General features: G+C 42.7%; 2 protein-coding genes across 4 annotated transcripts; one reads left to right on the plus strand and one right to left on the minus strand.

Annotated features, from left to right (window-relative positions):
* Positions 1-7,047: 7,047 nt before the first annotated feature.
* Positions 7,048-10,336, plus strand: LOC122552270 (uncharacterized). The gene is made up of 2 exons (XM_043694960.2): positions 7,048-7,182; positions 8,540-10,336. Exon 2 carries the CDS (start codon positions 8,793-8,795, stop codon positions 10,272-10,274), a length of 1,482 nt encoding a protein of 493 aa, XP_043550895.2. The 5' UTR covers positions 7,048-7,182; positions 8,540-8,792; the 3' UTR covers positions 10,275-10,336.
* A 4,138-nt stretch (positions 10,337-14,474) lies between these two features.
* ubl5 (ubiquitin like protein 5) lies at positions 14,475-24,814 on the minus strand. 3 transcript variants are annotated; one of them, XM_043694958.2, is made up of 5 exons: positions 24,729-24,814; positions 20,370-20,436; positions 18,556-18,639; positions 17,719-17,756; positions 14,475-15,214 (listed from the first exon to the last, which is right to left on the minus strand). In XM_043694958.2, the coding sequence occupies exons 2-5, from the start codon at positions 20,423-20,425 to the stop codon at positions 15,171-15,173; spliced, it is 222 nt and encodes a 73-aa protein (XP_043550893.1). In that variant the 5' UTR covers positions 20,426-20,436; positions 24,729-24,814; the 3' UTR covers positions 14,475-15,170. The 3 variants fall into 3 exon arrangements, with proteins under 3 accessions (XP_043550893.1, XP_087839507.1, XP_043550894.1); XM_087983381.1 differs by lacking the exon at positions 24,729-24,814 and adding an exon at positions 22,796-22,866; XM_043694959.2 differs by lacking the exon at positions 24,729-24,814 and adding an exon at positions 22,716-22,860.
* Positions 24,815-26,121: the final 1,307 nt, after the last annotated feature.

Here is a 26,121-nt window from a genome sequence, read left to right on the forward strand (position 1 = left end):
TGGTAAAGCATGGGATTCTGCACTTTACGATGACACAATATCTATGGACTGGTTATACAGAGTCGAATAGTGTGGCACTGGAAAAGCACAGCAGGTCAGGCAGCATCCGAGGAGCAGAAGAGTCAACATTTCGAGTATAAGCCCCTCATCAGGTGTTCCTGATAAAGGGCTTATGCCCGAAACGTCGCTCCTCCTGCTCCTCGAATGCTGCCTGACCTGCTGTGCTTTTCCAGTGTCACACTTTTTGACCCTGACTTTCCAGTATCTGCAGCCCTCACTTTCTCCCAGGCTGGGAATACAGACAAACAAATGGGAAGTAGCAGTAGGCCATTCAGCCTGTCAATCCTGCTCTGCCGTTAGATCATGGCAGGCCTGTAGGTGTTTTGAATTTCATGTTCTCTTCCATCCTCCAGACAACTTCTGATTCCCTGGCCCCAGCAGGAATCTATTCACCTCCATCGCAGAAATATTCACTGACCCTGGCTCCTCCGGGTTCTGTGGTAGAGAGTTCCAAAGTCACACAAAACTCTGAGGGAAAGCACAGGACAGTATTGATTCTTCGGCTAAAAATTCAGAAAAGTTCAAACCGTCATCATGAAACTTTGAAAATCAGTTCAAAAAGAAAATCTAAAAACAATAGGGGAAGTGGTTATGGTTAAGATCTTTGTGGAAGGTCTGGCCTATATGTGACTTCAAACCACTTCAACATAGGTGATTCTTACTGGGTTATAGATGCAGTCTGGTCAGTGACTTAGAATCCTCACAGTGCAAATAGAGGTCATTAGGCCCATTGAGCCTGCACCGAAAAGCATTGCTCACCCCCCCCCCCCAATCCCTGTAACCTTGCATTTCAAGACCAATAACTCTTCTTCAGAAGTTCTGAAGAAGGGTCTCTGGACCCAAAACATTGACTGCTTTCTCTGTCCACAGACACTGCCAGACTTGCTGAGCTTATCTCACACTTTCTGTTTCTGTTTCAGATTTCCAGCACCCATGGTTTTCTTTGTTCCCTATTAATCCAGAGACTCAGAGAATATTCTGGGGATCTGGGTTCGAATCCCACCATCTTTAGATTAGATTCCCTACAGTGTGGAAACAAGCCCTTCAGCCCACCAAGTCCACACTGACCCTCCGAAGAGCAACCCACCAGACCCATTTCCCTACATTTACCCCTGCACCTTTATAGTGGCATTTGAATTCAGTGAAAACAAATTATGGAATTAAGAGTTTAATGATGGCCATATAACCTTGTTGATTGTGTGAAAACCCTTCTGATTGATTAATGTTATGAAGGAGAGAGAAATGCTGTTCTGGAGGGTCTACACGCACCTCCAAACCCAAGGCAATGTGATTGATTCTTATTTGGTTTATTTGATTGATTGTTGTCACATGTACCTCAGTACAGTGAAACATTTTGTTTTGCGAGAAGTACAGGCAGATCGCAACATACGAGGACATAGGGTGCTTGGACAAAGCAAGGCATACAAGGTTATGGCTACACAGGAGATGTACAAAGCACGATTAACATTAGCAAGATCGACATTATTTAAAATTAGAGAGGTCCATTCAGCAGTCTGATAACAGCAGGGAAGAAGCTGTTCCTGAACCTGTTGGTGCGTGTGTTCAAGCTTCTGTGTCTTCTGTCTGACGAGAGAGGTTGGAAGAGAGCATTACCTGGCTGGGAGGGGTCCTTGATGATGTTGGCAGCCTTTCCACAGCAACGAGAAGTATAAATGGAGTCCATGGATGGGAGGTTGGCTTCCGTGGTGGACTGGGCTGTGCACACAACTTCGTGCGGTTTCATAACTACCCTCCTGGGAATTAGGGATGGACAATAAATGCTGACTCAGCCAACACCCACATGAATCGAAAAATGTAGACTTGTGTACTGCCCTTTCTCAATCTTTTCTTGCCCAAAATGCCTTTTTCTGATGATCCATCAAGCTTAAATTCCAGAATCTTCTTTCCTTCCTCTGAAGCACTAGTGTCACTTGGAAGGAATTTGGCCAAATCTCCTCATAATAATCCAATTGTGGCTTCTCTACAGGAGAGAGCTTAGTCTTGCATTTGGGAATGAAATGTTAAAATTGCTCAGTCACATCTGTTTTTTTTTCAAGATTGTGCTTCTATACAACTACATTCTTACATTAATATTAATTCAGAAATACCTTATATTTGTTTTTTTAATTTGCAGATTAGCATGTTATATTTTTTCCCTCCCGAGAATATTCTACAGATTTCTGTCTGGCTTGTTTACTACACAGACATCATACACCGTGAAAACACTGGCTCAGTCATCTCAGCTAAAGACCATTGACCTGCTGAAACCTTTGGAATTAATCCGTGTTTAAAAAAAGAGCTACAAAGCTCCACTTTGACATCCATGACTTGTTATAGCAGGAACATGTGAGAAGCTCGAGATGATTACAGAACAATCATTCAGAAATGCTGGCGCTGCAGAGAAAATAGCTGGCAGGCATGATTTCAAACCTTGGAAACGCTATTGACAATTTTAAAAAGCACAACATGTTTATTTACAATGTTAAAAATGAAGAATCCAGCTTTCTCTTCCCCCCACTCCCCAAAATAACCAGTACATAAATACGCTTGCCACCATAACACCAACAGAAACTGGTGAGGATAAACACTTTTACCTTTTGCATTAAAAAAAAAGTGTTGAGTAGCAATGGCCATAGTTACCAGTGAAAAATGTCGAGAGATTATGGCATAATTCATAAAGTGATTAAACAGAGTGAGTTTAGGTTTTGAAGACTGAAGGCTGAAGGAGTTGGCGTTACTGGTGGCCTGTGGGGAAGATTTCAGTTTGAGTCAGTATCAGGGATGTGAAACAAAAAGGTTGTAGACTGATCGGGTGACACTGTGGTGGACCATTCAGGATATTGTTCGAGGGAGGGCGTGCGGGGTGGATTTCCAGCCTGCTGTCCTCGGCTGATGCTTTCTCCCTAGGGATCTTCAGTCAAGGTGTAGGAGAACCCTCACGAGTTGGAGGAGAGGAGATTGAGGGAGGACATGATTGAGGTGTATAAAATTGTGAGGGGAATAGATGGAGTAGACAGGAAGAAACTTTATCCTTTGATTGATGCCTGGGGAGTAGGCAGATTGCAGGGGTGCATAAACTGAAGGTAAGGGGCAGGAGCTTTATACCGGAAGTTGGTGGGCATTTGGAACTCACTGCCTGTAAGGGATGTAGAGGCAGAAACATTTAATGAGTGTTTAGATCTACACATGGAATATAAGGGTGTGGGCCAAGTGCTGGAAAATGGGATTATAATACCTAGGTGGTTACATCTGACTGCTGCAGACTCGATGGGCGAAAGGGCTTTTATCTGTGCTGTAGACATCTCTGACTCTATCTTACTCTCTCTGTCAAAGTGTCTTCAAACTTGCGTGGATGATCAAACTAGAATGAGAATCACAAATTCTAAGGGAAAAGGCAGCTAATCATCTTCATCCCAGGTTCAGAGTATAGTGTTCCCCACTACCAACCCAGGGTCCAGGGAATACATTGCTCAATTAAGAAATGTCACAGTCAAAAACGTGCCATAGTTAGCTCTAATATTGGTGCTCATCCCATCAATCTAGTTTGAGTGTGTTTGTACAAGTGCCGAACACTGATGACATTGGGCCATCTGGGGTGTTTGTGGTCAGTAAAATGTTGCTGACCTAGATAGGAGATGTGTCAGATGAGATCACTGTTTTCGTGCCAAGGTGGAGTGAGTAAGCCATGCTGAATGTGATACCCACAGGCACTGTGTTCAAGTGAAATGGTGACAATTTTAAAACCAAGTTTGCAAAGGGAAAATCAAGTGAGCGCTGGGAAACCTCAAGACCTCACATCAATCACCCCCTTCCTTATACCCACATTCCTCATCAAACTTTCTTACAATTTTCTTTCTTTTCTCTGCTCTTTCTCTCTTTTTCTTTCTCTCTTTCATTCTTTCTTTCTTTCTCTCACTCTTGCTCTCTTTTCTGAAGCCAACAGTTACCATGTTTTGTGACTAACTAAATTTGCATACTCAAAATAAACCTTTTGTTCTGCAACATTCTCCTTTCGAGTCACAACTAAACTTTTACAAGTTAGGACAGGACATTTTCAGGAGGGTGAAAATATGTACCATGGCTCTTTTCGTTTTGTTCTTTATTCTCCCATGGGATGTGGGCATCATAGGCAAGGCCAGCATTTGTTGCCTAATCCTAATTACCTATTAACTGGTGAATCGCTGGGCCAAGGTAGCAGGTTGCATGGTGGCTCAGTGGTTAGCACTGCTGCCTCACAGCACCAGGGACCCAGGTTCAATTCCAGCCTCAGGAGAATGTCTGTGTGGGGTTTGCACCTTCTCCCTGTTTCTGCGTGGGTTTCCTCCAGGTGCTCCAGTTTCCTCCCACAGTCCAAAGATGTAGCAGGTTAGGGTGGATTGGCTATGCTAAATTGCCCTGCTGTGTCCAGGGATCCCTAAGTTAGGTGGATAAGCTGCAGGGATGGATTACTTTTTGGAGGGTCGGTGTGGACTTGTTGGGCCAAATGGCCTGTTCTCACACTGTAGGGATTCAATGAATTGCTGTGGGTCATGAGTCACAAGGAGGTGAGTCTGGCTAAGGATGGAACATTCTCCTTTCTTAAAGGAAATCAATTCATTCCTTCACATTCACGAGGACATTGCTGGCTCGGACAGCATTTATTGTTCATCCCAGAGGGAGGTTAAGAGTCAACCACATTGCTGCAGGTCTGGAGTCACATATAGGCCAGACCAGGTAAGGATGGCAGTTTCCTTCCCTGAAGGGTATTAGTGAACCAGATGGGTTTTTTTCAACAATCGACAATTAGACTCTTAATTCCAGATTTTTATTGAATTCAAATTCCATCATTTGCCATGGCGGGATTTGAACCCAGCTCTCCAGGACACGACCTGGGTCTCTGGATTAGCAATAATACCAGTGGGCCATCGCCTCCAAGAATGAGTTTTTCTTTCAATAGTGAGGCTAGCTTTAAAATGAATGGCATTAGGTGACCTGGAGGGTCAGTGCACATGCAATGGACAGAATGGGCTCTTTCTGTGTTGTAACAGTTCTTTGATTAACTAGTTGAATTGAAATTCCATCAGCTGCCTTGGAGGGACTTGAACACAGAGAGGATGAGTTTGGATGTTTGGATTGCTAGCCCACCGACAGCACTGCTACGGCATTGTTGTTAACCAGGTTAGTGTGAGACATGCACATACAAACAAGGAGCAGGAACTAAGCCCTTTCAACCTGCTCCACTATTCAATAAGGTCGTGCTTGATGTGACTTTAATTTTAACTCTATATTTCTCCATATCCTCTGATTTCATTCCCTTGGTCATCAAGAATCTTTCCAACTGTGCCTTAAAATTATTTCAAGATTCTGCTTTTAGAGCAAGTGAATTCCAAAGACTGATAACCATCTGAGAAAAGTATTTACTCATTTCTATTTTAACCCCCTTATTTTGAAACAGTGATCCCTAGTTGTAGATTCTCTATTAAGAGGAAACATCCTTCCTACATCCATCTGGTCAAATCTCCCATCTTATATGTATCAATTCAGTCATTTCTGACTCTTCTAAACCAAGGAATCCCTACAGTGTGGAAACAGGCCATTCAACCCAACAAGTCCATACCAACTCTCCAAAGAGCATCCCACCGCAGCAACCCCACATTTCCCATGGCTAAACCATCCATCCCTGATTTAACATGCCAGTCCACCTAACCTGGACATTATCAGACTGTGGGAGGAAACCGGAGCATCCAGAGGGAACCCATGCAGAGAATATGCAAACTCCACACAGACAGTCACCTGAGGGTGGAATCGAACCCAGGTCCCTGGTGCTGTGAGACAGCACTGCTAAGCACTGAGCCATCATGCCACCCTATGCTAAACACTGGAGGATACAGGTTACTAGCCTTTCCTCATAAGGCAATCTGCTCGTTCCAGGTATTATTCAAGTAAACCTTCTCTCAAGCGCTTCTAATGCATCAACATCCATCTGTAAGTATGGCGACCAGTACTGGACAGTAGCCAAATGTGGAGTGGTCCTACGGATGAACATGTTGCTGGTCTGGGAGGGCAAGCTCACTCGGTGCATAGTTCTGCTCACTTCAGGGCTAGGGTGAACATTGCTTCTCTCCACTTCACGCGCAGCACAGCCATCAGGAACCATTCATAGATGACCCAATTCTTTGTCAGGGTTTCAGATGAAGCGAGCTGTTACAAATTTCATTGAGATGTGCTGAGGGTCATCCCATGAGCCCAGGTAATGGAGCGCCTCTGGGTATCAGACCACAATGTCGCTGCAGTGAGCGCAGAACCTCAGGGGTGGACTTGACTGGAGGCCCCCTCCCCCCCACCAAGTGCAGGACTTGGGCAGCAGTAGCAAACGTTCAAAGGAGAACTTTGACGGCTGAAGGGTTCCTCATGAAAAGCTGCTAAAAATTGGGCAGTTGGACTGAAGAGAGAAGCAATTGCCCTTCAGCGGGAATAGCATTATCCATTGTCCTCAAGCCATGGAAAGGGAACTGTGCTCAGATATAACCTGAGATATCATCCAATCACAAGAACTCATCCAACTGTACCTGGTCATCTATTCCAAATCGCATGAGTCAACAGAATACAACTACACCAAATGCAATTTTTTTGAACTGTTTATTTTGAGATTTAGCATTAATAACACTGCCTCTTTAACTATGTTATTGTACCTTTAGTTATCCTAAACTAGCTGAGCAATGACTAGAGGCTCCTTGTTATGAAAGAATCTTTTCATTTTTACTTATTGACATACTGTGAAAGCTTGTCGTTGTCTCAAGTGGACCCCTCTGCCAGAGAGCATTGCCAGTCTCACAACAGCCTCCTTAGACCCTACTGTGTTATTTTGAACTATTTCCACACTGTTTCATGTGTTGCACTGTCAACACAGTCCACATCCCTCCTTTAGTGGGATCTCAGCTACGCTGCAATAATTAACATATTATTGGACGTCACTCCAATAGCTCCCCATTGCATGCAGCAACACACAGTAACCTATGATACAGCGCTCTCTCAACGTCTCTCAGTACTGGGTCGGTCTGAAAGTTGGAGGATGATTCTGTTCTGGCTGGAGTGGAGTGTGTGGTGAATCTCCTTGGAACTTTCTGAAAGTACTTGTAACAGGTAAGCAGTGACTTTTTTTTAAATGGTTACAGTTTGCATCAGAGATTGAATAACTGTGCTAATTAAAATGACACAAGTATTTTACCAGTGTGGAATTGTGATTTTCAAAAAGCTTATATGCAGCACCAAGAGACTAACGGAAGCAGATTCAACAGGGGGTTTAAAGGGGAATAATTAAATGGATGCTTGCAAAGTTCACATGGCTATAGGGAAAAGCATAGGTGAGTGGCACTAATTTCAAACTTTCTCAAAGAGGCACAGTGGGCTGGAATTGCCTCTTTCTGTGCTGCATAGCTCCTATGGTACCTTAAAAACATTTGACACAAGTTAGTTCTTTTGAAGAACGATTTGGAGATGTCAGTGTTGGACTGGGGTGTATAAAAGGTAAAAATCACACAACACCAGGTTATAGTCCAACAGGTTTAATTGGAAGCACTAGCTTTCGGAGCGCTGCTCCTTCATCAGGTGGTTGTCGTCGCTCCGAAAGCTAATGTGTTTCCAATTAAACCTGTTGGACTATAACCTGGTGTTGTGTGATTTTTAACCTTTGAAAAAACACTGTGCAACAAAATGCTTCCTCCCCATGGTGGCCAAGCTGTTAATAATCACAACATTGCAAATGCTAGCCTCAGAATAACTGCAGTGATGTGTCCGTACATGCACGAAAATGGAAGATTCAGTTTTCATTAGGGGTCGATTTCAGTCCAGGTTATAAACTACTAATACCTGAATGAAGAAAAAAAAATTTCTGTTAACACTTTTTGTAGATTGAACTCCTTACATTAATATAGAAATGGAAATGTAAGCAGAGTTCAGTCGCAGGGATATTTCAGAATCTAAGTGCAGTTGAACAGAACTCATGAATCAATGTGGGTTTTGTCAAATTCCTTTCGCTGGATTTTCCAGCATTTTATTAAACGGTGTCCATCTCTGGCATCCTCTCATGAAAACTCAATGCTTTGCAAGTTAGCAGCCCATTCTGAAATGAAAAGCTTTGTGTTGCAATTACACTTACATTGAAGCTGTTGAGATACTACGCCAGTGATGTAAATGTAGTCTGAATCCAAAACTAATGCATCGTATCAGGGTGAGACACATCCGGATATTAGCTCCTTGAGATTCAGAAAAGGTCATGCAGAATTGATTGGCCCCTGCCAAGTGCATGCTGTGCAAATTCTAACAGGAAAGGCAGAGGAGAAGATTGAAAAATCATATATTCAAAAAGGTGTGCTTTGTTAAACTGAAATTCTGTGTACTTGGGCCATCTGGATTCCACGTTGTATTTGCATTCCTGAACAAGTAACTTTATTTGGTCTTTAAACACAATCATATTAATCTTTTTTTTGCATTTAAGCAGGAAGTTCTCCAAAAGAACCCAGCAACGATTTGCATTTCCATAGCACCAAAGCTCTTCACAGGTGTGCTGTCAACAAAATTTGTCACCAGGCAGCAGCTTTAACACAACCACTTTCTGCTCCGAAAAAGAACAAAGGGACGACAGGTTGAGAAGTTTGGGAAAGAGTAAAGATTAAATTTGTGAAGATTTATTAAACTGACCGCAACAGTGCGTCGACAATTGAAATCTTGGCTTGTTGGGATCCAAGAGAAACATGGCAGAGGTAGAAGGTGCCCAGGAAATTACCAAACAGGGACTAGAAGAACATCCAGTCACGATATCCCCTAGTGTGTGTGAAAATCAAGACGTGCCAAATAAAGAGGAATCTGGAGATCTCACAATAAATGAAGAACCATTTGAGATTAGCAAAGCAATTGAAGAAACAATGGCTATGGAGGTGCAACTGGCAAAAGCAACTGGTGCAGAGATTACTGTTGAAGAAGAACAAGTGACTGAAAGAAATGAAGTTCTTGGAGGTAAAGGAGATCCAGGTCTCAAGGCAAGAAATGAAAACAATGAATCTGAAGAGAATATCTCAGTGCAGACTGCAATGGAACCTGAAGAAACCTCCTTACAGGCTGATGTTGAACTTAAGACAGAACAATCAGACCAAGACCCTTGTAGAGAAGAACTGTCTATTGATGGTCGATCTATACAAGATGGTCAAATTAATCTCCAAGAATCAGAAAGCCAGGGGTACAGAGAGGAGATTGAAGCATTAACGGCAATGGAGAACATTGGACTCTCCACTTCTGTGGACGGTTCAATGAGAGAAAACATTCAAGGATGTGAAGACTCCCAGGTACAATGTATAGCTGAGGAAGGAAGATCCAAGACCACTGGAAAAGCAGAAGCCATTCCAACTGGTTCAGGGGGTGCAACGGATATTCTGGTTAAAGCAGGAGTTGAGCCTGATTCTCAAGAAGTATCAGATAGTACAAATGAGACTCCTACAGGTGTGAACAATAGTGACATGCAAGAAGAATGTTGCAAAGATGCCAAACATATTGCAGGGCAGACAGAGTTGCCAGTCTACTCAGATACGGATAATGGCTCAATGGTAGCCAGCCAAGATGATGGTAAGTCAAGCGAAGGTGACATATTGGTTAAGGAAACACAAGGAGGAGCTGCTGATACATGTGTCTGTTATGATGAAGAGCTGCCAACAGAAATCAAAACTGGACTGAAAGCCCCAGCAGAGATTGACTTGAAAATATTGGAAAACATCGACGCAGATTTAGAAACCCAAACTAAAGGTGTCGGAAAAGGGCGACAAACTTCTGCCATGGGTTCGGAAGAAAGTCGAGATACTTGCCAAGCGCACGCTCCAACGTGCTTGAGAAATCTTCCAGAATGTCTCGAAAACTCAGCTGAGAATCAGGGCACACACTTAGATCCATTAGCAGAAGGGACAGGTGAAATTCCAGTCAGCACAGCAGATAAATTATCTGGAAAAATGGCAGAAGATGCTGAAGAAGAACAAGCAATCTCAAACACCTCTGCACGCTCTCAGGCAACTGAAATAGTGGAAAAGGTGGAAGAACATGTGCCCCATCCAGGCAATTTGATCAAGGCCAGCCAAGCCATGGAATCACCATCGAGAAGCCCCAGGGAGAATGCAGGAGTCAGCAATACTGGTCTGGAACAACAATGCAAGACAGGAATATCAGAATCTGAGGATATAGACATACCTTAGCTAACAGAACTAGGGGACAATCAGATGATAGTAGCAAGTGAACAATAGGTAACCTGATATTTCTCTTGATCCTTTGCAGTATTTACTCAAGAAGCATAGTTAAACTGGTTTGTTGATAGAATGCATTTGCATGCCAGAAGTGAACTTAAATGGTAACATTGTCAAATGCTTCTGATAATGCAGCAAGTTAAAGCTGATTCTCAGTTATAGCTCAGTACATAAATGATAGGTTTTCACTTGGGGTGAAGACCAATTATAAAAGGAAGTAAACCTTCCTTGTAGCTCCTGTACCTAGGAGAGACGCTATATCACTGACACAATGACCTGGAGTTTGCAACAGAAGTACTGGTGAGGCTGCCAGCCACCAAAACCCCCCCCCCCAACATTTCAATTTATATTTCCTGCTTTAGGAGCTGCATTCCTCGGAGTGTTCTTCAAGCTGATCAGTGGAAGAATCATTCTGTTGCTTGCTCCGCTGTCGCACAATTCCTTGGGAAGGAGATCATGTTGAAAGGGGTCCCAAAATACTTTAAATTGCCGCTCAACGGCCAAAGCACTCTGAGGACAAGCACTGTTCCTTTGTTATTGACTACAAAATCTAGGCCAATTTGTTCCGCTTAGCAGTGATGGACACTCAACTACAGAACGCATTGTGATAGCCAACTCCTCACCTGCATCAAAAGTGTTTCTTCTTTTAACATTACACAATATTTCAGATATACTGCATTTAAGAAATATCTCTGGTCGGTTGGTTTGGGAGGTCAGGCTTTCTAAGCGTAAACATGGACTCACACAGTCATCATTAAAATAATTTTGTAGTCTCCCTAGTCTTCATATTCAATTCCTAAGATGAGCTACAAGGTAGGGGAGAGCAAATGGTGAGGTCCCATTGTGCACACATTGCCTTCTCGCTCAGCTATGAGGTAGTGTATGTTGATGGATGAACAATATTAGAGATTAACGGTTAATACATTTACACTGCACAAAAGAACCTATGCATTTCAAATTCTATTATGTGCTTAAAACTTGGAATTAACAAAACCTGCAAATTCAGTAAATCCTGCAAAGTACTGCAGATACCTACCTGCAAATAGAGCTTTAGACTGTAATTGATTATATAAATAGTCTTAGCCTTCTGATGGATACATCCATGTTTAATCTTTTCTATAATTAAAATCGATATTTTGTTATGTCACAAGCTTGTGCTGTAATCTGTGTTGCAACCTGTAGAGGGGGGGAACAACAGTATAGTGTCACGTTATGGGATTAGGAATCTTAAGGCATGGAATTATGTTCCCAAGAGTTGAAATCCCACCATAACAACTGGAGAATTAAATTCAATATTTAAACGTGGATTGAAAAACAACTCTCCGTGCTGGTGAGCATAAAACAAATCAGATGCCATTAAAACCCAGCTAATTCGTTACTGATGTTGAGAAAGACCAGGATGTAACTCTAGACTCTCAGCGACTCAGTTCACTCAAGTGACCTCAAAATCAAACAGAAAAGGCCCTTCAGCCTATCACGTCTGTACCATCAACTATTGTTCTAGCAGTCCACTCTTCTACATTAAGATGGTAGCTCCATCACTGCCTTCAGAAGAGACATGCACAACTTGAGCATTTTTTTTAAAAACAAAGTCCTGGCTTGCTGAGTTAGATAATGTCTGACGTAAAATCAAGAGTGGAGATCTTGGTAGATATGATGCATGGTCTTTTAGTCACAATCACAAAAAGGACCATTATACTATGAGGTGGGAGAGCTGAACTAACCAGATTGCAATGGTTGTACACCCTGCAAAAAGGCATCCTTTTGTATTCTCATTCTGGTAGCCATGTAAGACTTAACTTTTAATAAAACTTTCAAACATTGTACGGAATGTTAATTTCACCCTTGGTCTAGAAAAGAGAAGGCTGCAATGATTTATCTATATCATCACAAAATACATCTGCCTAAAAATAGCAGGAAAGGAATATTGCCATTTCATTTTCACCACACAGTGAAAAAAAGACATACAAGTTATGATGGAGGATGCATAATCTGAATTACATGAGGAAAGAAGAGGGGTGAAATGAACTGGATACCTCTTTGAAGAGCACAATGGACTCATACTGTACAATCTTATTTACTGAAGCTTTACACAGGTTTGGCCAGACATTTGTACAGTTTGACAATTAACTTACAGAATAATTAAAGGATTTAAGCAAGTTATGATTTCACAGCAAACCTATGCTAGAATTTGGAGCACTTTATCCTAGTTGTTAGAAAGCTCAACTTTTTTTCAAAGTCAGCCTATTAGCACCAGAGCCTTATCCAGGATGAGCCGCCAGTACTTAGATTCTAGTACCATCATTTGACACATATCAAGCGCATTATCCAACCGTCTCAGCACCGTACCCTCCCAACTACACTCAATTCTCCCTACACCCAATTTTACAGAAACCTTTTTTAAAAAAAAGTCAGACGTACAGCACGGAAACAGACCCTTCAGTCCAACTTGTCCATGCTAACCAGATATTCCAACCCCATGCTAACCAGATATTCCAACCCAATCTAGTCGCACCTGCCAGCACCTGGCCCATACCCCTCAACCCTTCCTATTCTTTACCCATCCAAGTGCTTTTTGAATGTTGCAATTGTACCAGCCTCCACCACTTTCTCTGGCAGCTCATTCCATACACGTACCACCCTCTGTGTGAAAATGTTGCCCCTTCGGTCTCATATCTTTTCCCTCTCACTCTAAACCTATGCCTTCCTAGTTCTGGACTCCCCGACCCCAGGAAAAAGACTCAGTCTATTTATTCTATCCACACCCCTCATTAATTTTGTAAACCTCTATAAGGTAACCCCTCAGCCTCCAATGCTCCAGGGAAAACAGCCCCAGCCTGTTCGACCTCTCCCCATAGCTCAAATCCTCCAACCCTGCCAATATCCTTGTAAATCTTTTCTGAACCCTTTCAAGTTTCACAACATCTTTCTGATAGGAAGGAGACCAGAATTGCATGCAATATTCCAACAGTGGCCTAACCAATGTCCTGTACAGGCGCAACATGACCTCCCAACTCCCGTACTTGGAAAAGGGACAACTTTTTCTTTTCTACAAAGAGACCTGCACTGTTGAGAATAGGAATTCCAAGCCTACCATCCAGTTCTGACCACTATATGGAGAATGTAGGTTCGACATTTGCCTTTGGACAGAGATGGAGAAATGCCTGACTAGGAAAAACACAGTCCTGCTCTCAAATCATAGTTGCTACAGCACAGAGGACCTTACATCAGCGACCAGCAAGAGCAACTCAGCTAGTCCCTGCAACTTGGAATGCTTTTCAGCCTTTCACTCAAAAGGTTGAGATGTTGAAATCAGTTAACTGACCACCCAGCTGCTTAACTGAATTGCTCCTTGCACTAGCATTTGCAGTTGAAATAGTGCAATTTCTTAAACAGAAGCACCAAGGGGCAAAGAGGACAGAAAAGATTAATCCACACTCCACACCATACACCACTGTCCTCCTTACACCTCTCCAAGGTCTTCCCCGAAATCTATGCAAAAGGAATTGCTGTCTGACTACTAAACGAGCAGCAGGAATGTTCCATAATCTGGAATTCCCCTTCTGATGCCAAGTGTCATCTGGGATAAAGGTCAATAGAGTATGTTCAACTCAGGGAAGTGGCTTTAAGCACTGGGGAGTTCACACCAGTTCAGTCCAGGATGAAGCATAGCTCAAGATGAAGTTACAGGTGTACAAGAATCATCCTGGCCTTCTTGATGGTGGAGTGTGAAGATTTGGAAAGTATTATCAAAGAAACCTTGTTGAGGTGCTACAGTGATGGTGATGGAGGGAGGGAGGACACTCACAAACTGAAAGACAGTAGAGGTAATAAAAAAGTTCTCCAAAATCAGTAGAATAACTTTCAACCATGTAAAAAAACAGATGAGTTGATTAATATTACTTTATTTCTAGTTAATCAGATGGATTGCAGCAGTTCAAGGCGGCATCTCAGCTTCAACTTCTCAAGGGCAGCTAGGAAGATGGAATAAATGCTGGCCTGACCAGTGTCATTGACATCACATGACTAAAATAAAAGTAGCATTAGCGGTTTTCAGAGTTTCCTGATATACCCAATATCAGCTGGGTCTTGTGCTCATTAATTCCAGCCAAAGACAGATGAAAAAGAAAACAAGATATATTGAAGCAAGTCTCCAGATTTTAGTTTTATTTAAACCAATTTGAGTGCATATAACAACATGGTTCACTTCAACAGCCTGGTTCATAAAACCAAGAACTTTTGAAGATTGTTAATATCATGCCTGCCACCAGCAAGCTCAGTGAAACTTTTTCCACAAAAACATATCAGAAAGGAAAATTCAAAATACTTGCCTTCGAATTTCTCCCAGAGGTTAACCCTAAAAGACAGCACTTTGATAGTTTACCAAGGTCCATCACCTCACTAACACAGTTAGCACTTTCAATACCTTGCACATCTGGTCTTTCTCCATACAGTTACAAATTGGCAGGGATTTGGAAGTACAGTGGTTGAACAGGCTGCAGATTGGAAAGGTTACAGGTCTGCTGGTGGGGAAGTACAAACACTGCTATGCTAATCTGGCAAGGGTTGAAGAGAAATACATCATTGAAGCATATACTCAACTTTAGCCAACTATAATTTTACACATTAAAAATCCCAGTTTGGACATGGACAAGAAACCAGAAATTAAAACTGCTCTGAAACAAAAAAAAAAGCAAGAAAAAAAAAAGGTGACATTGGTCAGTAAAACATACAAATCACTGGTTTTGTTCAGAAAAGCAAATCATTATGAAGTCGCAAGTCCTTTCCCCTCAACGAATGGTGCTGATGGCCGATGATAAGCTTGTCCACTTCAGAGTGCATCATTGTTTACTGGTAGTACAGCTCCAAGTTCATTCCATCGTGGATCTCATCTGAAAGCAGTCTGGTTAAGGGCATAAATACTGAGAATGCCCAGTCTACAATAAACATTTTTCAACCACCTGTTTGGACACATCTGGCACTGGAGTGAGTTGAACCCAGACAGTACTACTGCGCCACAAGATCCTCACAGACTGCAACATGTTGTGCTATTGACCCCCTATTTCAACACCAATATCAAGAATCACTGAACTGGATTGTTATTTCAAACAGTCCCCTCTCACCCTAAACCTATGCCCTCTAGTTCTGGACTCCCCGACCCCAGGGAAAAGACTTTGTCTATTTATCCTATCTATGCCCCTCAATTTTGTAAACCTCTAAGGTCACCCCTCAGCCTCAGACGCTCCTGGGGCTGTTTTCCCTGGAGCGTCGGAAGCTGAGGGGTGACCTTATAGAGGTTTACAAAATTATGAGGGACATGGATAGGATAAATAGGCAAAGTCTTTTCCCTGGGGTCAGGGAGTCCAGAAGTAGAGGGCATAGGTTTAGGGTGAGAGGGGAAAGATATAAGAGAGACCTAAGCGGCAACCTTTTCATACAGAGGGTGGTACATGTATGGAATGAGCTGCCAGAGGATGTGGTGGAGGCTAGTACAAATACAACATTTAAGAGGCATTTGGATGGGTATATGAATAGGAAGGGTTTGGAGGGATATGGGCCGGGTGCTGGCAGGTGGGACTAGATTGGGTTGGGATATCTGGTTGGCATGGATGGGTTGGACCGAAGGGTCTGTTTCCGTGCTGTACATCTCTATGACTCTATAACCAAAAAATTGAATCAGTTTCTTAAAATCAAAGCAAGAAAAAAAAAAATCCAAATCTGACACAGAAAGAAGTTGATAACTTTTGAGAATTCAGTGAATGCTGCTAACCTGGTAGGCAGAATCAGCTTGGAGTTCCAAAACATTCTTCATAAAGATCAAGAAGCTTCCTCAGAGGATTGCATTAGTTATAATTTTAGCCTTCAAATGGAAAACAGAATTTAAGTTGTAAACTGGTCTCAATATACTTTGAAAGTGGCTACCCAACCAGTGTTCCACAAGGATCGACATTAGGAACGTATTACCTCTTACTGGTATTAATAACCAGTTTAAAAAGAGTTAGAGAGATAATCTGCAGATTTTCAGATTACAGCCTGTTCTGATATAAGACGACAATTCCATTCCCACTTGATCCAGCGTTATAAGAAAATCATATAATAGTAACACCATTTAAACTAACTGGGCCGGAATCATGTTAGAGCCAAACACGCAAGGAAAGTTTATGCTCTACAAATAACGGTCAATCGCATTATAGCCAAATTGCGTTGAAGAAACACACATTATAGCAGAACTGACTGTATACAAACTACATGCACATTGTTAGGGCTGGAGAAGATCCTGAATTATTACAACCATCTCAAGATGTGCGGAATTGGCTCAATGATTAGCAAATAATTTTGAAAAAGTTGCATTATTCATGTAAACAAGTGAAGTCTGAGGCAAAATATATCCATAAAATACAGTGGAGAGAACAAAGTAAAACATTTGTGCTCTGGAGCACTAGGGGATGTGATGGTCTTGGGGTATTATCGCTGGACTGTTAATTCAGACAATGTTCTGGGGATGTGGGTTTGAATCCTGGCATGACAGATGGCAGAATTTGAATTCAATTTAAATCTGGAATTGCAAGTCTAACGATGACGATGAATCTCTTGCTGATACCTGGAAAAATCCATCTGGTTCAGTAATGTCCTTAAGGAAGGAAATTGCCATCCTTATCTGGTCTGGCCTACATAGGACTCCAGACCCACAGCAACATGGTTGACTCTCAATTGCCCTCTGGGCAAATTACAGATGGCCTGGCCAGCGATGTCCTCGCCTGTGAACGAATAAAAAAAGCTACTACTCAAAGTTAATCACTAAATTTTGAGTCTGCAGTTACATCAAGCAGCAGTTTGTTTGGATGATACATTTTGTCCTCATACAAAATTTTGGGGGTGGGACATTCTTCCTTAAACTCAATGATCACCCTGCAGCGGATGGGAGAATAATTTGCCAATGCAATGTATGGACTTCTTTTCAGACTGTAGTGGAGGCAGGGTTGCCAAATATTTCCAAGTCTGAGTTTTGCAGGTTCTTGCTTCACAGGAGTTATAGGTAATAAACAGCAAAGTGGTGCTGGGAGCCCAACCTGACCAGCCATTGAATAGTCGAGTGGGCACCAGGCATGGGAAAGCCTCTTCTGATCAGTGATCATGCATGCATGACCACTAAAGTCTTCAACAGTACTTATCTCCTACATCTGTGCGTAGATCAGTCTTTAGACAGGGCTCCTTGGCCTCCAGTTGAAAAAACATCCATTTTTGACATTTTCCTTTGCGTTGAGAACAAGCTTATAGAAGTTACAACAGGGTGTTATCATGAGTGTGTGAATACTTTACAATGTTTCTCTCATACCCCTTCTGTCTCCAATCATGTCAAAAAGCCATTATCAGAGTTATGACAACAAAAAGATACAATCTTGTAACTGAACGTGATTCTTGAAAATTGTATACCTGGAATGGAAAAATAAAAAGTTAAAATTAGAAGCAACTGAAATGAAGCCTCTTTGGACCATAACAAGACAACGATCTGAATTTCAACACAAGGGATAAAATGCTGCAAATGGTTCCAAATCAGTGCACAAGCTTTTTCTAGCAAGACACATTTAATAAAAATATTCCTGATGAAGGGCTTTTGCCCGAAATGTCGATTTTCCTGCTCCTCGGATGCTGCCTGACCTGCTGTGCTTTTCCAGCACCACTCTGATCTAAACACTGGTTTCCAGAATCTGCAGTCCTCACTTTTGCCACATTTAATAAAAACACTGACTCAAAAAAAGTTAGCATTCTAGAAAAGCTCCCATTCTAGAAAGGAATGGGAGGATATGAGGAGGCATTTGTATTATTCTAACATCACTGGACATGCTAATGTTCTGGGGAGGCGATGGAGGGTAAAATCTGAATTCAATAAAAACTAGAATTAAAAAGAAAATCAAGCCACTGCCAAATGTCGTGAAGATTTATCTCGCTCATCAATGGCCTAAAGGGAAGGACATCTTGTCCTGGTCTAGTCTGTCCTACATGGGACTCCAGACCCGCAGAAATATGGTCAACTCAAGATGTCCTCAGAATTGGCAGAAGCAAACAGATGGGCAACAAATACCATCAACATGCACATCCAACAGAATAATGTTAATATGGTTAATTGAAGCAATGAGAGGAGGCTAATCCAGAGAATAGATCTATGTTCACGTGTTGCAAATGCCATGCAATTCAAGAAATCAGTATTTCACAGTCACATGAGAAAACAAACCATTTTTTTAAGACGAGCTTGTTCCATTTTGTTCCTGTCTGTGCAGCTATCAGTTTCTTCAGATCTTTTATGGTATCATCAGGACTAGAAGGGAGAAATGTTAAGGAGAACACAGAACAAAAAAACCCCACAAACTTGCAAGACCTTCCCACCTGTTTTTACAGCTTACGTAGCCTGTGTTTGCTATTTTACTTAGAAACAAAGGGTGGTGGGTCAATACAGTTCAATACAAGAGTAGTTGCCAAAGCCTTCCTATTTTAGCTTACATAAGCCACATGGGCTATTTATTAAAGAAAAATGGTTAATACATACATTCTTCAGTTATAATTTGTGATGCGAGTTAACATATATACCAATACCTTACCTGCTGCCTTTAATATTGCAAAGCAACCCTCATTACCCATTCTGCAGTCAAATCTACTTTGTCTTCTTCTTTAAAGTACTCAAACAGTGTCAATCTTGCCTACAACTCTAAGTGTAAATCTCTACAAATCAGATTTCCATTCCTACCTCAGTAGACCAGCCCTAGCCAAATTCTGTTAATATGGTGCATTGCCTTCCCGGACAGCTTTTAATATAGTGGACCATTTTTCTCAAATCATTCACCCTTGTTAACCAAATTCAATTCAGATTCTCCAACACCCCAACATCAGAATTCTTATTTAAATATCGTCACAGCCTTGTATCCTCTTCATCTTAAGAGATACAACTTGCCACTGCTCTGGTGTGCAACTCTGCATACCCTTCATTCTCTGCCCCACCATTAAAAAGCAGTGCCTTCAACCTATACTTGGGATTCCTCTTAAACTCCTCTGCCCCATCTTCATAGACTGTTGAAAGACTTCCCTTTAGATCTCACCTATGATCAGTAACTCAGCACCTTGTGGCAAACAGGTTACAACGAAGCATACAAGTTTGTGAATGTTAATACATTACTCCCATTCAATCAGAACACAAAATAATCACTGTCGCACTGCTAATTGCCTTTAAAAATGTTACTGAAACCTAAGGGAAAATAAACTACAGTGAAACTTTGGATTTCCAACATTCACAACTTTGTTTTCCAAAACAATAAACACAAGGCTACCTATTTTTACTGTAGACTCATCATATAACTGTATCTTGGGTAATTTTTAACAAATCCTCCAATCAGCAAGAGCAAAAACAGATTCACATTCCAATTTAGGCCTTTCTTAACACAAGGCAAAAGCATTCTACTTTTTGTTTGGCTGCACAGTGGAGCCTCAAAATGCTACAAAAGGCTCGAACACAGAGAATCAAAGAATCCTACAGTGTAGAAGCAGGTCATTCAACCAATCAAACCCACACCAAGCCTCTGAAGAGCAACCCACCTCCTTACCCCCACATTACCCATGGCTAATTCACCTAGCTTGCACTTCTTTGGATTTCATGGGTGATTTAGCATGTCCAATCCACCTAACCTGCACATCTTTGGATCGTGGGGAGAAAGTGGACCACACCGAGGAAACCCACAGAGTCTTGGGGAGAACTTGCAAACTCCACACAGACAGTTGCCTGGCGGTGGAATCAAACCCGGTTCTAGTGCTGTGAGGCAGCAGTGCTAACCACTGAGCTGCTGTACTGCCATCTCAACCCGAAGACAATGATACAGATGACACTGCCATAAGCTATAGTTCAGCCACCTCAAATTATTTTCCGTCTTCGGTGTGTTAGCAACAGCAAGACCAACAGAAGAGTGCTCAATGAGTTCACAACCAATATAGTGATAAGAGGTAACATTCCGGTTTTAAAAAAGTCAGCAAAAATTTTTATTACCAATTTTAAAAGGATACTTGCACTTCACTCGAACTTTTTTCCCTAAACGATCATTGCAAACTATCTCAATCATTTTGAGGTATTCTTAGGAAGGAAAGAAAAACAAAAGATGCATTTAAAAGAAAACTCAATAGCCAAGCTTGCTCTAACCTGTATTCCACAGAATTACTATAAAACATATACATTTTAAAAAGTGGTTAAGAAAACAAAAATGTCTTGACCTAGTGTATGCTGCATGAAACCTTGGATGAAGCAGATTCAAAATGACATTTGAAAGAGAATTGGGTAAATTTGGAGGGAAAGTAAATTGTACTTAAAAAGAACCAGCATATATACAATAGCCCAAACGGTCATCTCCTGTTTCAGGATCATTCAAGAATGCTCTCAGAATTGAAGGACATCCACATTTTGAAGTAAAGTCCAATTTGGAATACAGGAATGAATAATCATTTTTCTATATGCTATAATTTGCTTTACTCAGTAAAGTCCCAAAACAAACAAATTTAAACAAATAATTGAGAACCACTAATTTCAGCCACTGTCATGAACCCCAGAGTGCACCTCCTTTCACCCTCATACCTTCCCCTACACCCCCACCCCAACACCTTCCCCTACACCCCGACCTGTTCCCCTGACCCCCTTTCGCCTCATCTTCCTCCTCCCTTCTTCCCACCTCAGAACCCTTTCTCCTCACCATTCCATTGCATTCCCACACCACCTTTCGCTATCTTCCCTCAAACCCCCACGCCTTCCACCAACTCCCAAGTCTCTCCCTTCCCCCTCCTACTCCCTCATCCCCTTCTTTCTTCCCTTAGCCCACTCCACCTCCTACACATTGCCCCCTCCTGGCCTCCTCATTCACTTTCTCCATCCCTCCTCCTTCCCTCAACACTCTCACCTTCCCTCTTCTCTTATCCAAACTCGTATCCAAACTCCTTTCCTTACAGTTGGAGTATGTTTGTCTTGTTGACTTTGCTCTTTAGAGCATTACCTACTATTTCTCCTTTCCACACCTTCATTTACAGCCTTTTTAAATGGGCTGAGTGGCAGCAGATAGAGTGGAGTCTCTACTGTGTGAAAGCAGGCCATCAAGTCCACACCAACCCTCTGAAGAGCATCCTACCTAAACCCATCCCTGTAACCCTGCACTTCCTTCAATACGATGGGCATTTTAAAACAGTCAATCCATCTAACCTGCACATCTTAGGACTGTGGGAGGAAACCCAAGCAGACACTGCGAGAACATGGAAACGATACACAGAGCTGGAATCAAACCAGAATTCCTGGCACTGAGGCAGTAGTGCTAACCACTGAGGTACCGTGGATAAACACAAGGTATTGTATTTTGGTAAAACAAACAAGGGCTTGCCCTACACAATTAATGGTAGGGCTCTGGGTAATGTTATAGAAGACAGATCTACAGGTTCCGCCAGATAATTCTTTGAAATTGGCATCACACGTAGACAGGATGGTAAAGACGACATTTAACATGCTTGCCTTCACTGAATCATAGAATCCCTAGAATGGAAACAGACCACTCAGCCCAGCAAGTTCACACCGATTCTCCCAATACCATCCCCCACAGACTCACCTCCATACTCTATCCCCATAAGCCTACATTTCCCATGGCTAATCCACCTAACCTACACATCCCTAGACACTATGGGCAATTGAGCATGGTCAATCCACCTAACCTGCTCATCACTGGACTGTAGGAGGGAACCCACATGGGCATGGGGAGAATGTTCAAACTCAACACATACAGTCACCTGGGTCCCTGACACTGTTAGGGATAGCCAGCATGGCTTTGTGGGAGGGAAATTATTTTCACAAACTTGATTGTGTGTTTTGAGGAAGAAACCAAGAAGATCGAGGAGGGCAGAGTGGTGGATGTTATTTACTTTGACAAAGTTTCATGGTCAACTAATTAGAAAAAAAGTTAAATCAAATTGGATTCAGGGCAAACTTGCCAATTGGATACAAAATTGAGTAGATGGCAGAAGACAGTGTGGCGGAGGGGAATGGTTTTTCCACACTGGCAATCTGTTACCAGTGGTATTCAACAGGGTCTCTTTTGTTTGTCATTTATATAGATGATTTAGTTGTGAATATAGCAGCCATGTTTAGTAAGTTTGTGGATGACACCAAAATTGGTGGTATAGTAGACAGTGAAGAAGGATATCCAAGATTACAAACAGATCTTGATCAACTGGGTCAAAAGGCAGAGGAGTGGCAGATGGAGTTTACTTTAGATAAATGCAAAGTTTTGCATTTTGGTAAAACAAACAAGGGGGAGAACTTAAACAATTAAAAGTAGGGCCTTGAATAAAGCAGTAGAACAGAGACCTAGAGGGCTGAAGTACCTAATTCTTTGTAGTTTGCATCGCATGTAGATAGGGTGGGTTCAGAAGGTGTTAAGCATGCTTGTCTTCATTGCTCAGACCTTGGAGTCTAGGAGTTGTGATGTCATGTTGAGGTTCTACAGGATGTTGGGGAGGCCTCTTCTGGAGTATTGTGTCCAGTTCTGGTCATTCTGCTGTAGGAAGATATTATTAAACTAGAGAGGGTTCAGAAAAGATTTACCAGGATGTTGTCAGGAACAGAGGGTTTGAGTTACATCGAGAGGCTGGATAGGTTGGGACTTTTTTACTAAAGTTTAGGTGGTTGACAAATGACTTTATAGAGACTGATAAAATCATGAAGGGCATAGGTAAGGTGAATAACAAAGGTTTTTGGCCTTGGGTAAAGGAGTTCAAAACTAGGGGGCACATTTTTAGGGTGCGAGGAGAAAGATTCAAAAGGGACATGAGGGGCAACTTTTTCCACACAGAGGGTGGCTTGTGTGTGGAATGAACTGCCAAAGGAAGTGGTAGATACAGGTGCAGTTACACTATTTAAAAGGCATTTGGACAGTATATGAATAGGAGAGGGGGATTGAGCGGTGACCTTGCAGAGCTTTACAAAATTATGCGGGCATAGAAAAGGTGAGTGACTAGGATCTTTTTGCTGGGATGGGGATTTCAAGACTAGGGGCCAGTCTTTAAGCTGAGAGGAGAAAGATTTATAGATGACAAGGGGCAACCGTTTTACACAGTGGTTCATAAGTATAATGAACTTTCAGAAGTGCAGAATAAAGGTACAGTTAAACATTTAAAAAACATTTAGATACGAATGTTTGGAGGCTTGTGGGCCAAGCACAGGAAGATGGGGCTAGTTTAGTTTGGACTTATGACTGGCATGGACTGGTTGGACTGAACAGTCTGCTTCCATGCTCTATGACTTTATAAGACTTTGTATCCTGAAGATGAATCTCACAGGGCTGGAAACATTACTTCTGTTTCTCTCTCTCCCCACAGATACTGCCCAAATCTTGCAGAGACCCTCTAGTTTTTAATGATGATATGTACAGGTGGGGCTTGAACACAGACATTCTAGCCCAGAGATAGGGACACTACCACCATAAATTCATCATCATTTGTATTTGAGCACTGGATATAATTTTAATCAACCTGCTCAGACATCTTTTCACAAAACTCTCAAAAAAGATGGGATATTTTCCAATGAACCAGTTCAGACAATGCTTCTGTGCTATAGGATGTTGTTAAACTTGAGAGGGTGCAGAAAAGATTGACAAGGATGTCGCTGCAGGGAGAGGCTGAACAGGCTGGGGGCTGTTTTCCCTGTAGCGTCGGAGGCTGAGGGGTGACCTTACAGAGATTTATAAAATCATGAGGGGCATGGATAGGATAGACACACAAGGTGGGGTCGGGGAGTCCAGAACTAGAGGGCATAGGCTTAGGGGGAGAGGGGAAAGATATAAGAGATCTATGGGGCAACCTTTTCACACAGAGGGTGGTACGTGTATGGAATGAGCTGCCAGAGGAAGTGGTGGAGGCTGGTACAATTACAACATTTAAGAGGCATTTGGATGGGTATATGAATAGGAATATGGGCCAAGTGGGACTATATTAATTTAGGACATCTGGTCGGCACGGACAAGTTGGGCTGAAGGGCCTGTTTCTGCGCTGTACATCTCAATACTCCAGGAGCAAGCTGCAACTTGGAGCCCAGGTCTCCTGGCCCAGAGACAGGGACACTACCACCAGGCCACAAAGTAGCCCTTCACTATTGAGCGGCAAATTATCGATCAATTACAACTGACTCAGCGCCAACCCAACGGGGGGAAGGGGAGCGAGGGCCTACAACCGACAGCAGCCTGCCCCCAAAGTAGACAAACACTTAAGAGTTAATAACGACGGGCGGAGAAGGTTCCAGAAGGGGGGAGGGTTACTCAATCTCTGTTTATTCACAAACACGAATAGTCACACCAACGATGAGAGGGGGATGTGTTTACTACAACGAAGATCGATACTTACCGCCTTACCCCCGTCACGACGACACAGGATCGCTCTCACTCAGCAACGGCGACTAGGCCGCAGCTCCGCCCCTTAACAACTGCCACGCCCCGCCTTGGGGTGGGGTCTGACGGACGGCCATCTGCACCAATCAGCGACCCCGTCTCCGGGATGGAAGCTGGCGGTCCCGCCCTCCCCACCAATCGGCTTTCGACGACGCCCTGATGGACAGCGGTTGTCACGCGCTCTCTTCACCAATCGACGGCCTGGGTCTGAGGACCGCGGTAGTTGCGCCAATCGACAGCCTCAGATGCCCTGATGGACAGCGGTCGTCCCGCGTTCTTCGCCAATGGACAGCCTGGATCGCCCTGATGGACAGGGGGTCGTCCCGCCCTGTCCGCCAAGCGACAGCGTCGGACGCCCTGATGGACAGGCAGGAGCCTGGAAGAACATAGCAAGCCAGGCAGCGTCAGGAGGTTGGACAAGTCGACTTTGTCAGAACGGTCTCCCAGATGGAACCTGTCCGACCCACTCTCTCCACCAATCGGCATTCGAGGCCGCTCTGATGGACAGCGCTCGTCCCGCCCTATTCACCAATCAACAGACGGTGTTGTTCTGTTGGACACTGGTGGTCCCACCCTCCCCACCAATCAACAGCCTAGTTCTGACGAACGGTGGTGGTCGCGCCCTCTCCACCAATCGACATTCGAGGCCGCGCTGATGGACAGCGCTCGTCTCGCATTACACACCAATCAACAGACGGTCTTGTTCTGATGGACAGCAGTCGTCCCGCCCTCTTCACCAATCAACAGCCTGTATTGGCCCTGATAGACAGCGCAGACTCGCTCTGGGCTCCAATTTTATTTTAGCTGAAAAACTGCAAATCCATGCAATATTCTGTAACTCCCACTTTAGAAACAGAATCAGTCTGACCTAACATTGGGACACAGACAGACTCTAACTTCACACCTTCAATGCATTATCTGAGCTGAGATGACACCTATTGTTAAAAGCTATCTTGAGAATGTGACTTTAAAAAAGTTCTGGGATTTACATATGAAGGAACCAAAACTAACATGATCATCCTAAAAGATGAAAGACTAAGCTAAATTTATTTAATATTACATTCCATGACATTGCACTCCTGTTGCTATAAATTCCGTGTCTTACGACTCTGCTCCACAACCATCTGATGAAGGAGCAGAAATAAACAAATAAATCTGTTGGAATATAACCTGGTGTTGTGTGAATTTTAACTTTGTCCACCCCAGTCCAACACCGGCACCTTTAAATTATCTTGAGAATGTGACTTAAAAGAAGTTCTGGGATTTACATATTAAAGAACCGAATCATTTCTAAAAGATGAAAGACTAAACAATCTAGATTTGTTCTATGCATCATTGTATCACTGTAA

Source organism: Chiloscyllium plagiosum, unplaced genomic scaffold, assembly GCF_037043375.1.
Source record: "Chiloscyllium plagiosum isolate Xiang-an unplaced genomic scaffold, Cpla_swu_hap1 HiC_scaffold_45, whole genome shotgun sequence".
Classification (NCBI taxonomy): Eukaryota; Metazoa; Chordata; class Chondrichthyes; order Orectolobiformes; family Hemiscylliidae; genus Chiloscyllium; species Chiloscyllium plagiosum.

Excerpts from the sequence above, each read along its gene's own strand:
- ubl5 (XM_043694958.2), bottom strand. The coding sequence starts at position 20,425 with ATGATTGAGATAGTTTGCAATGATCGTTTAGGGAAAAAAGTTCGAGTG. Across the intron at positions 18,640-20,369 it reads AAAGTTCGAGTGAAGTGCAA|TCCTGATGATACCATAAAAG; the intron begins GTATCCTTTTAA and ends TCTCCCTTCTAG. Across the intron at positions 17,757-18,555 it reads AAGCTCGTCTTAAAAAAATG|GTATACAATTTTCAAGAATC; the intron begins GTTTGTTTTCTC and ends TTTCCATTCCAG.
- LOC122552270 (XM_043694960.2), top strand. The coding sequence starts at position 8,793 with ATGGCAGAGGTAGAAGGTGCCCAGGAAATTACCAAACAGGGACTAGAA.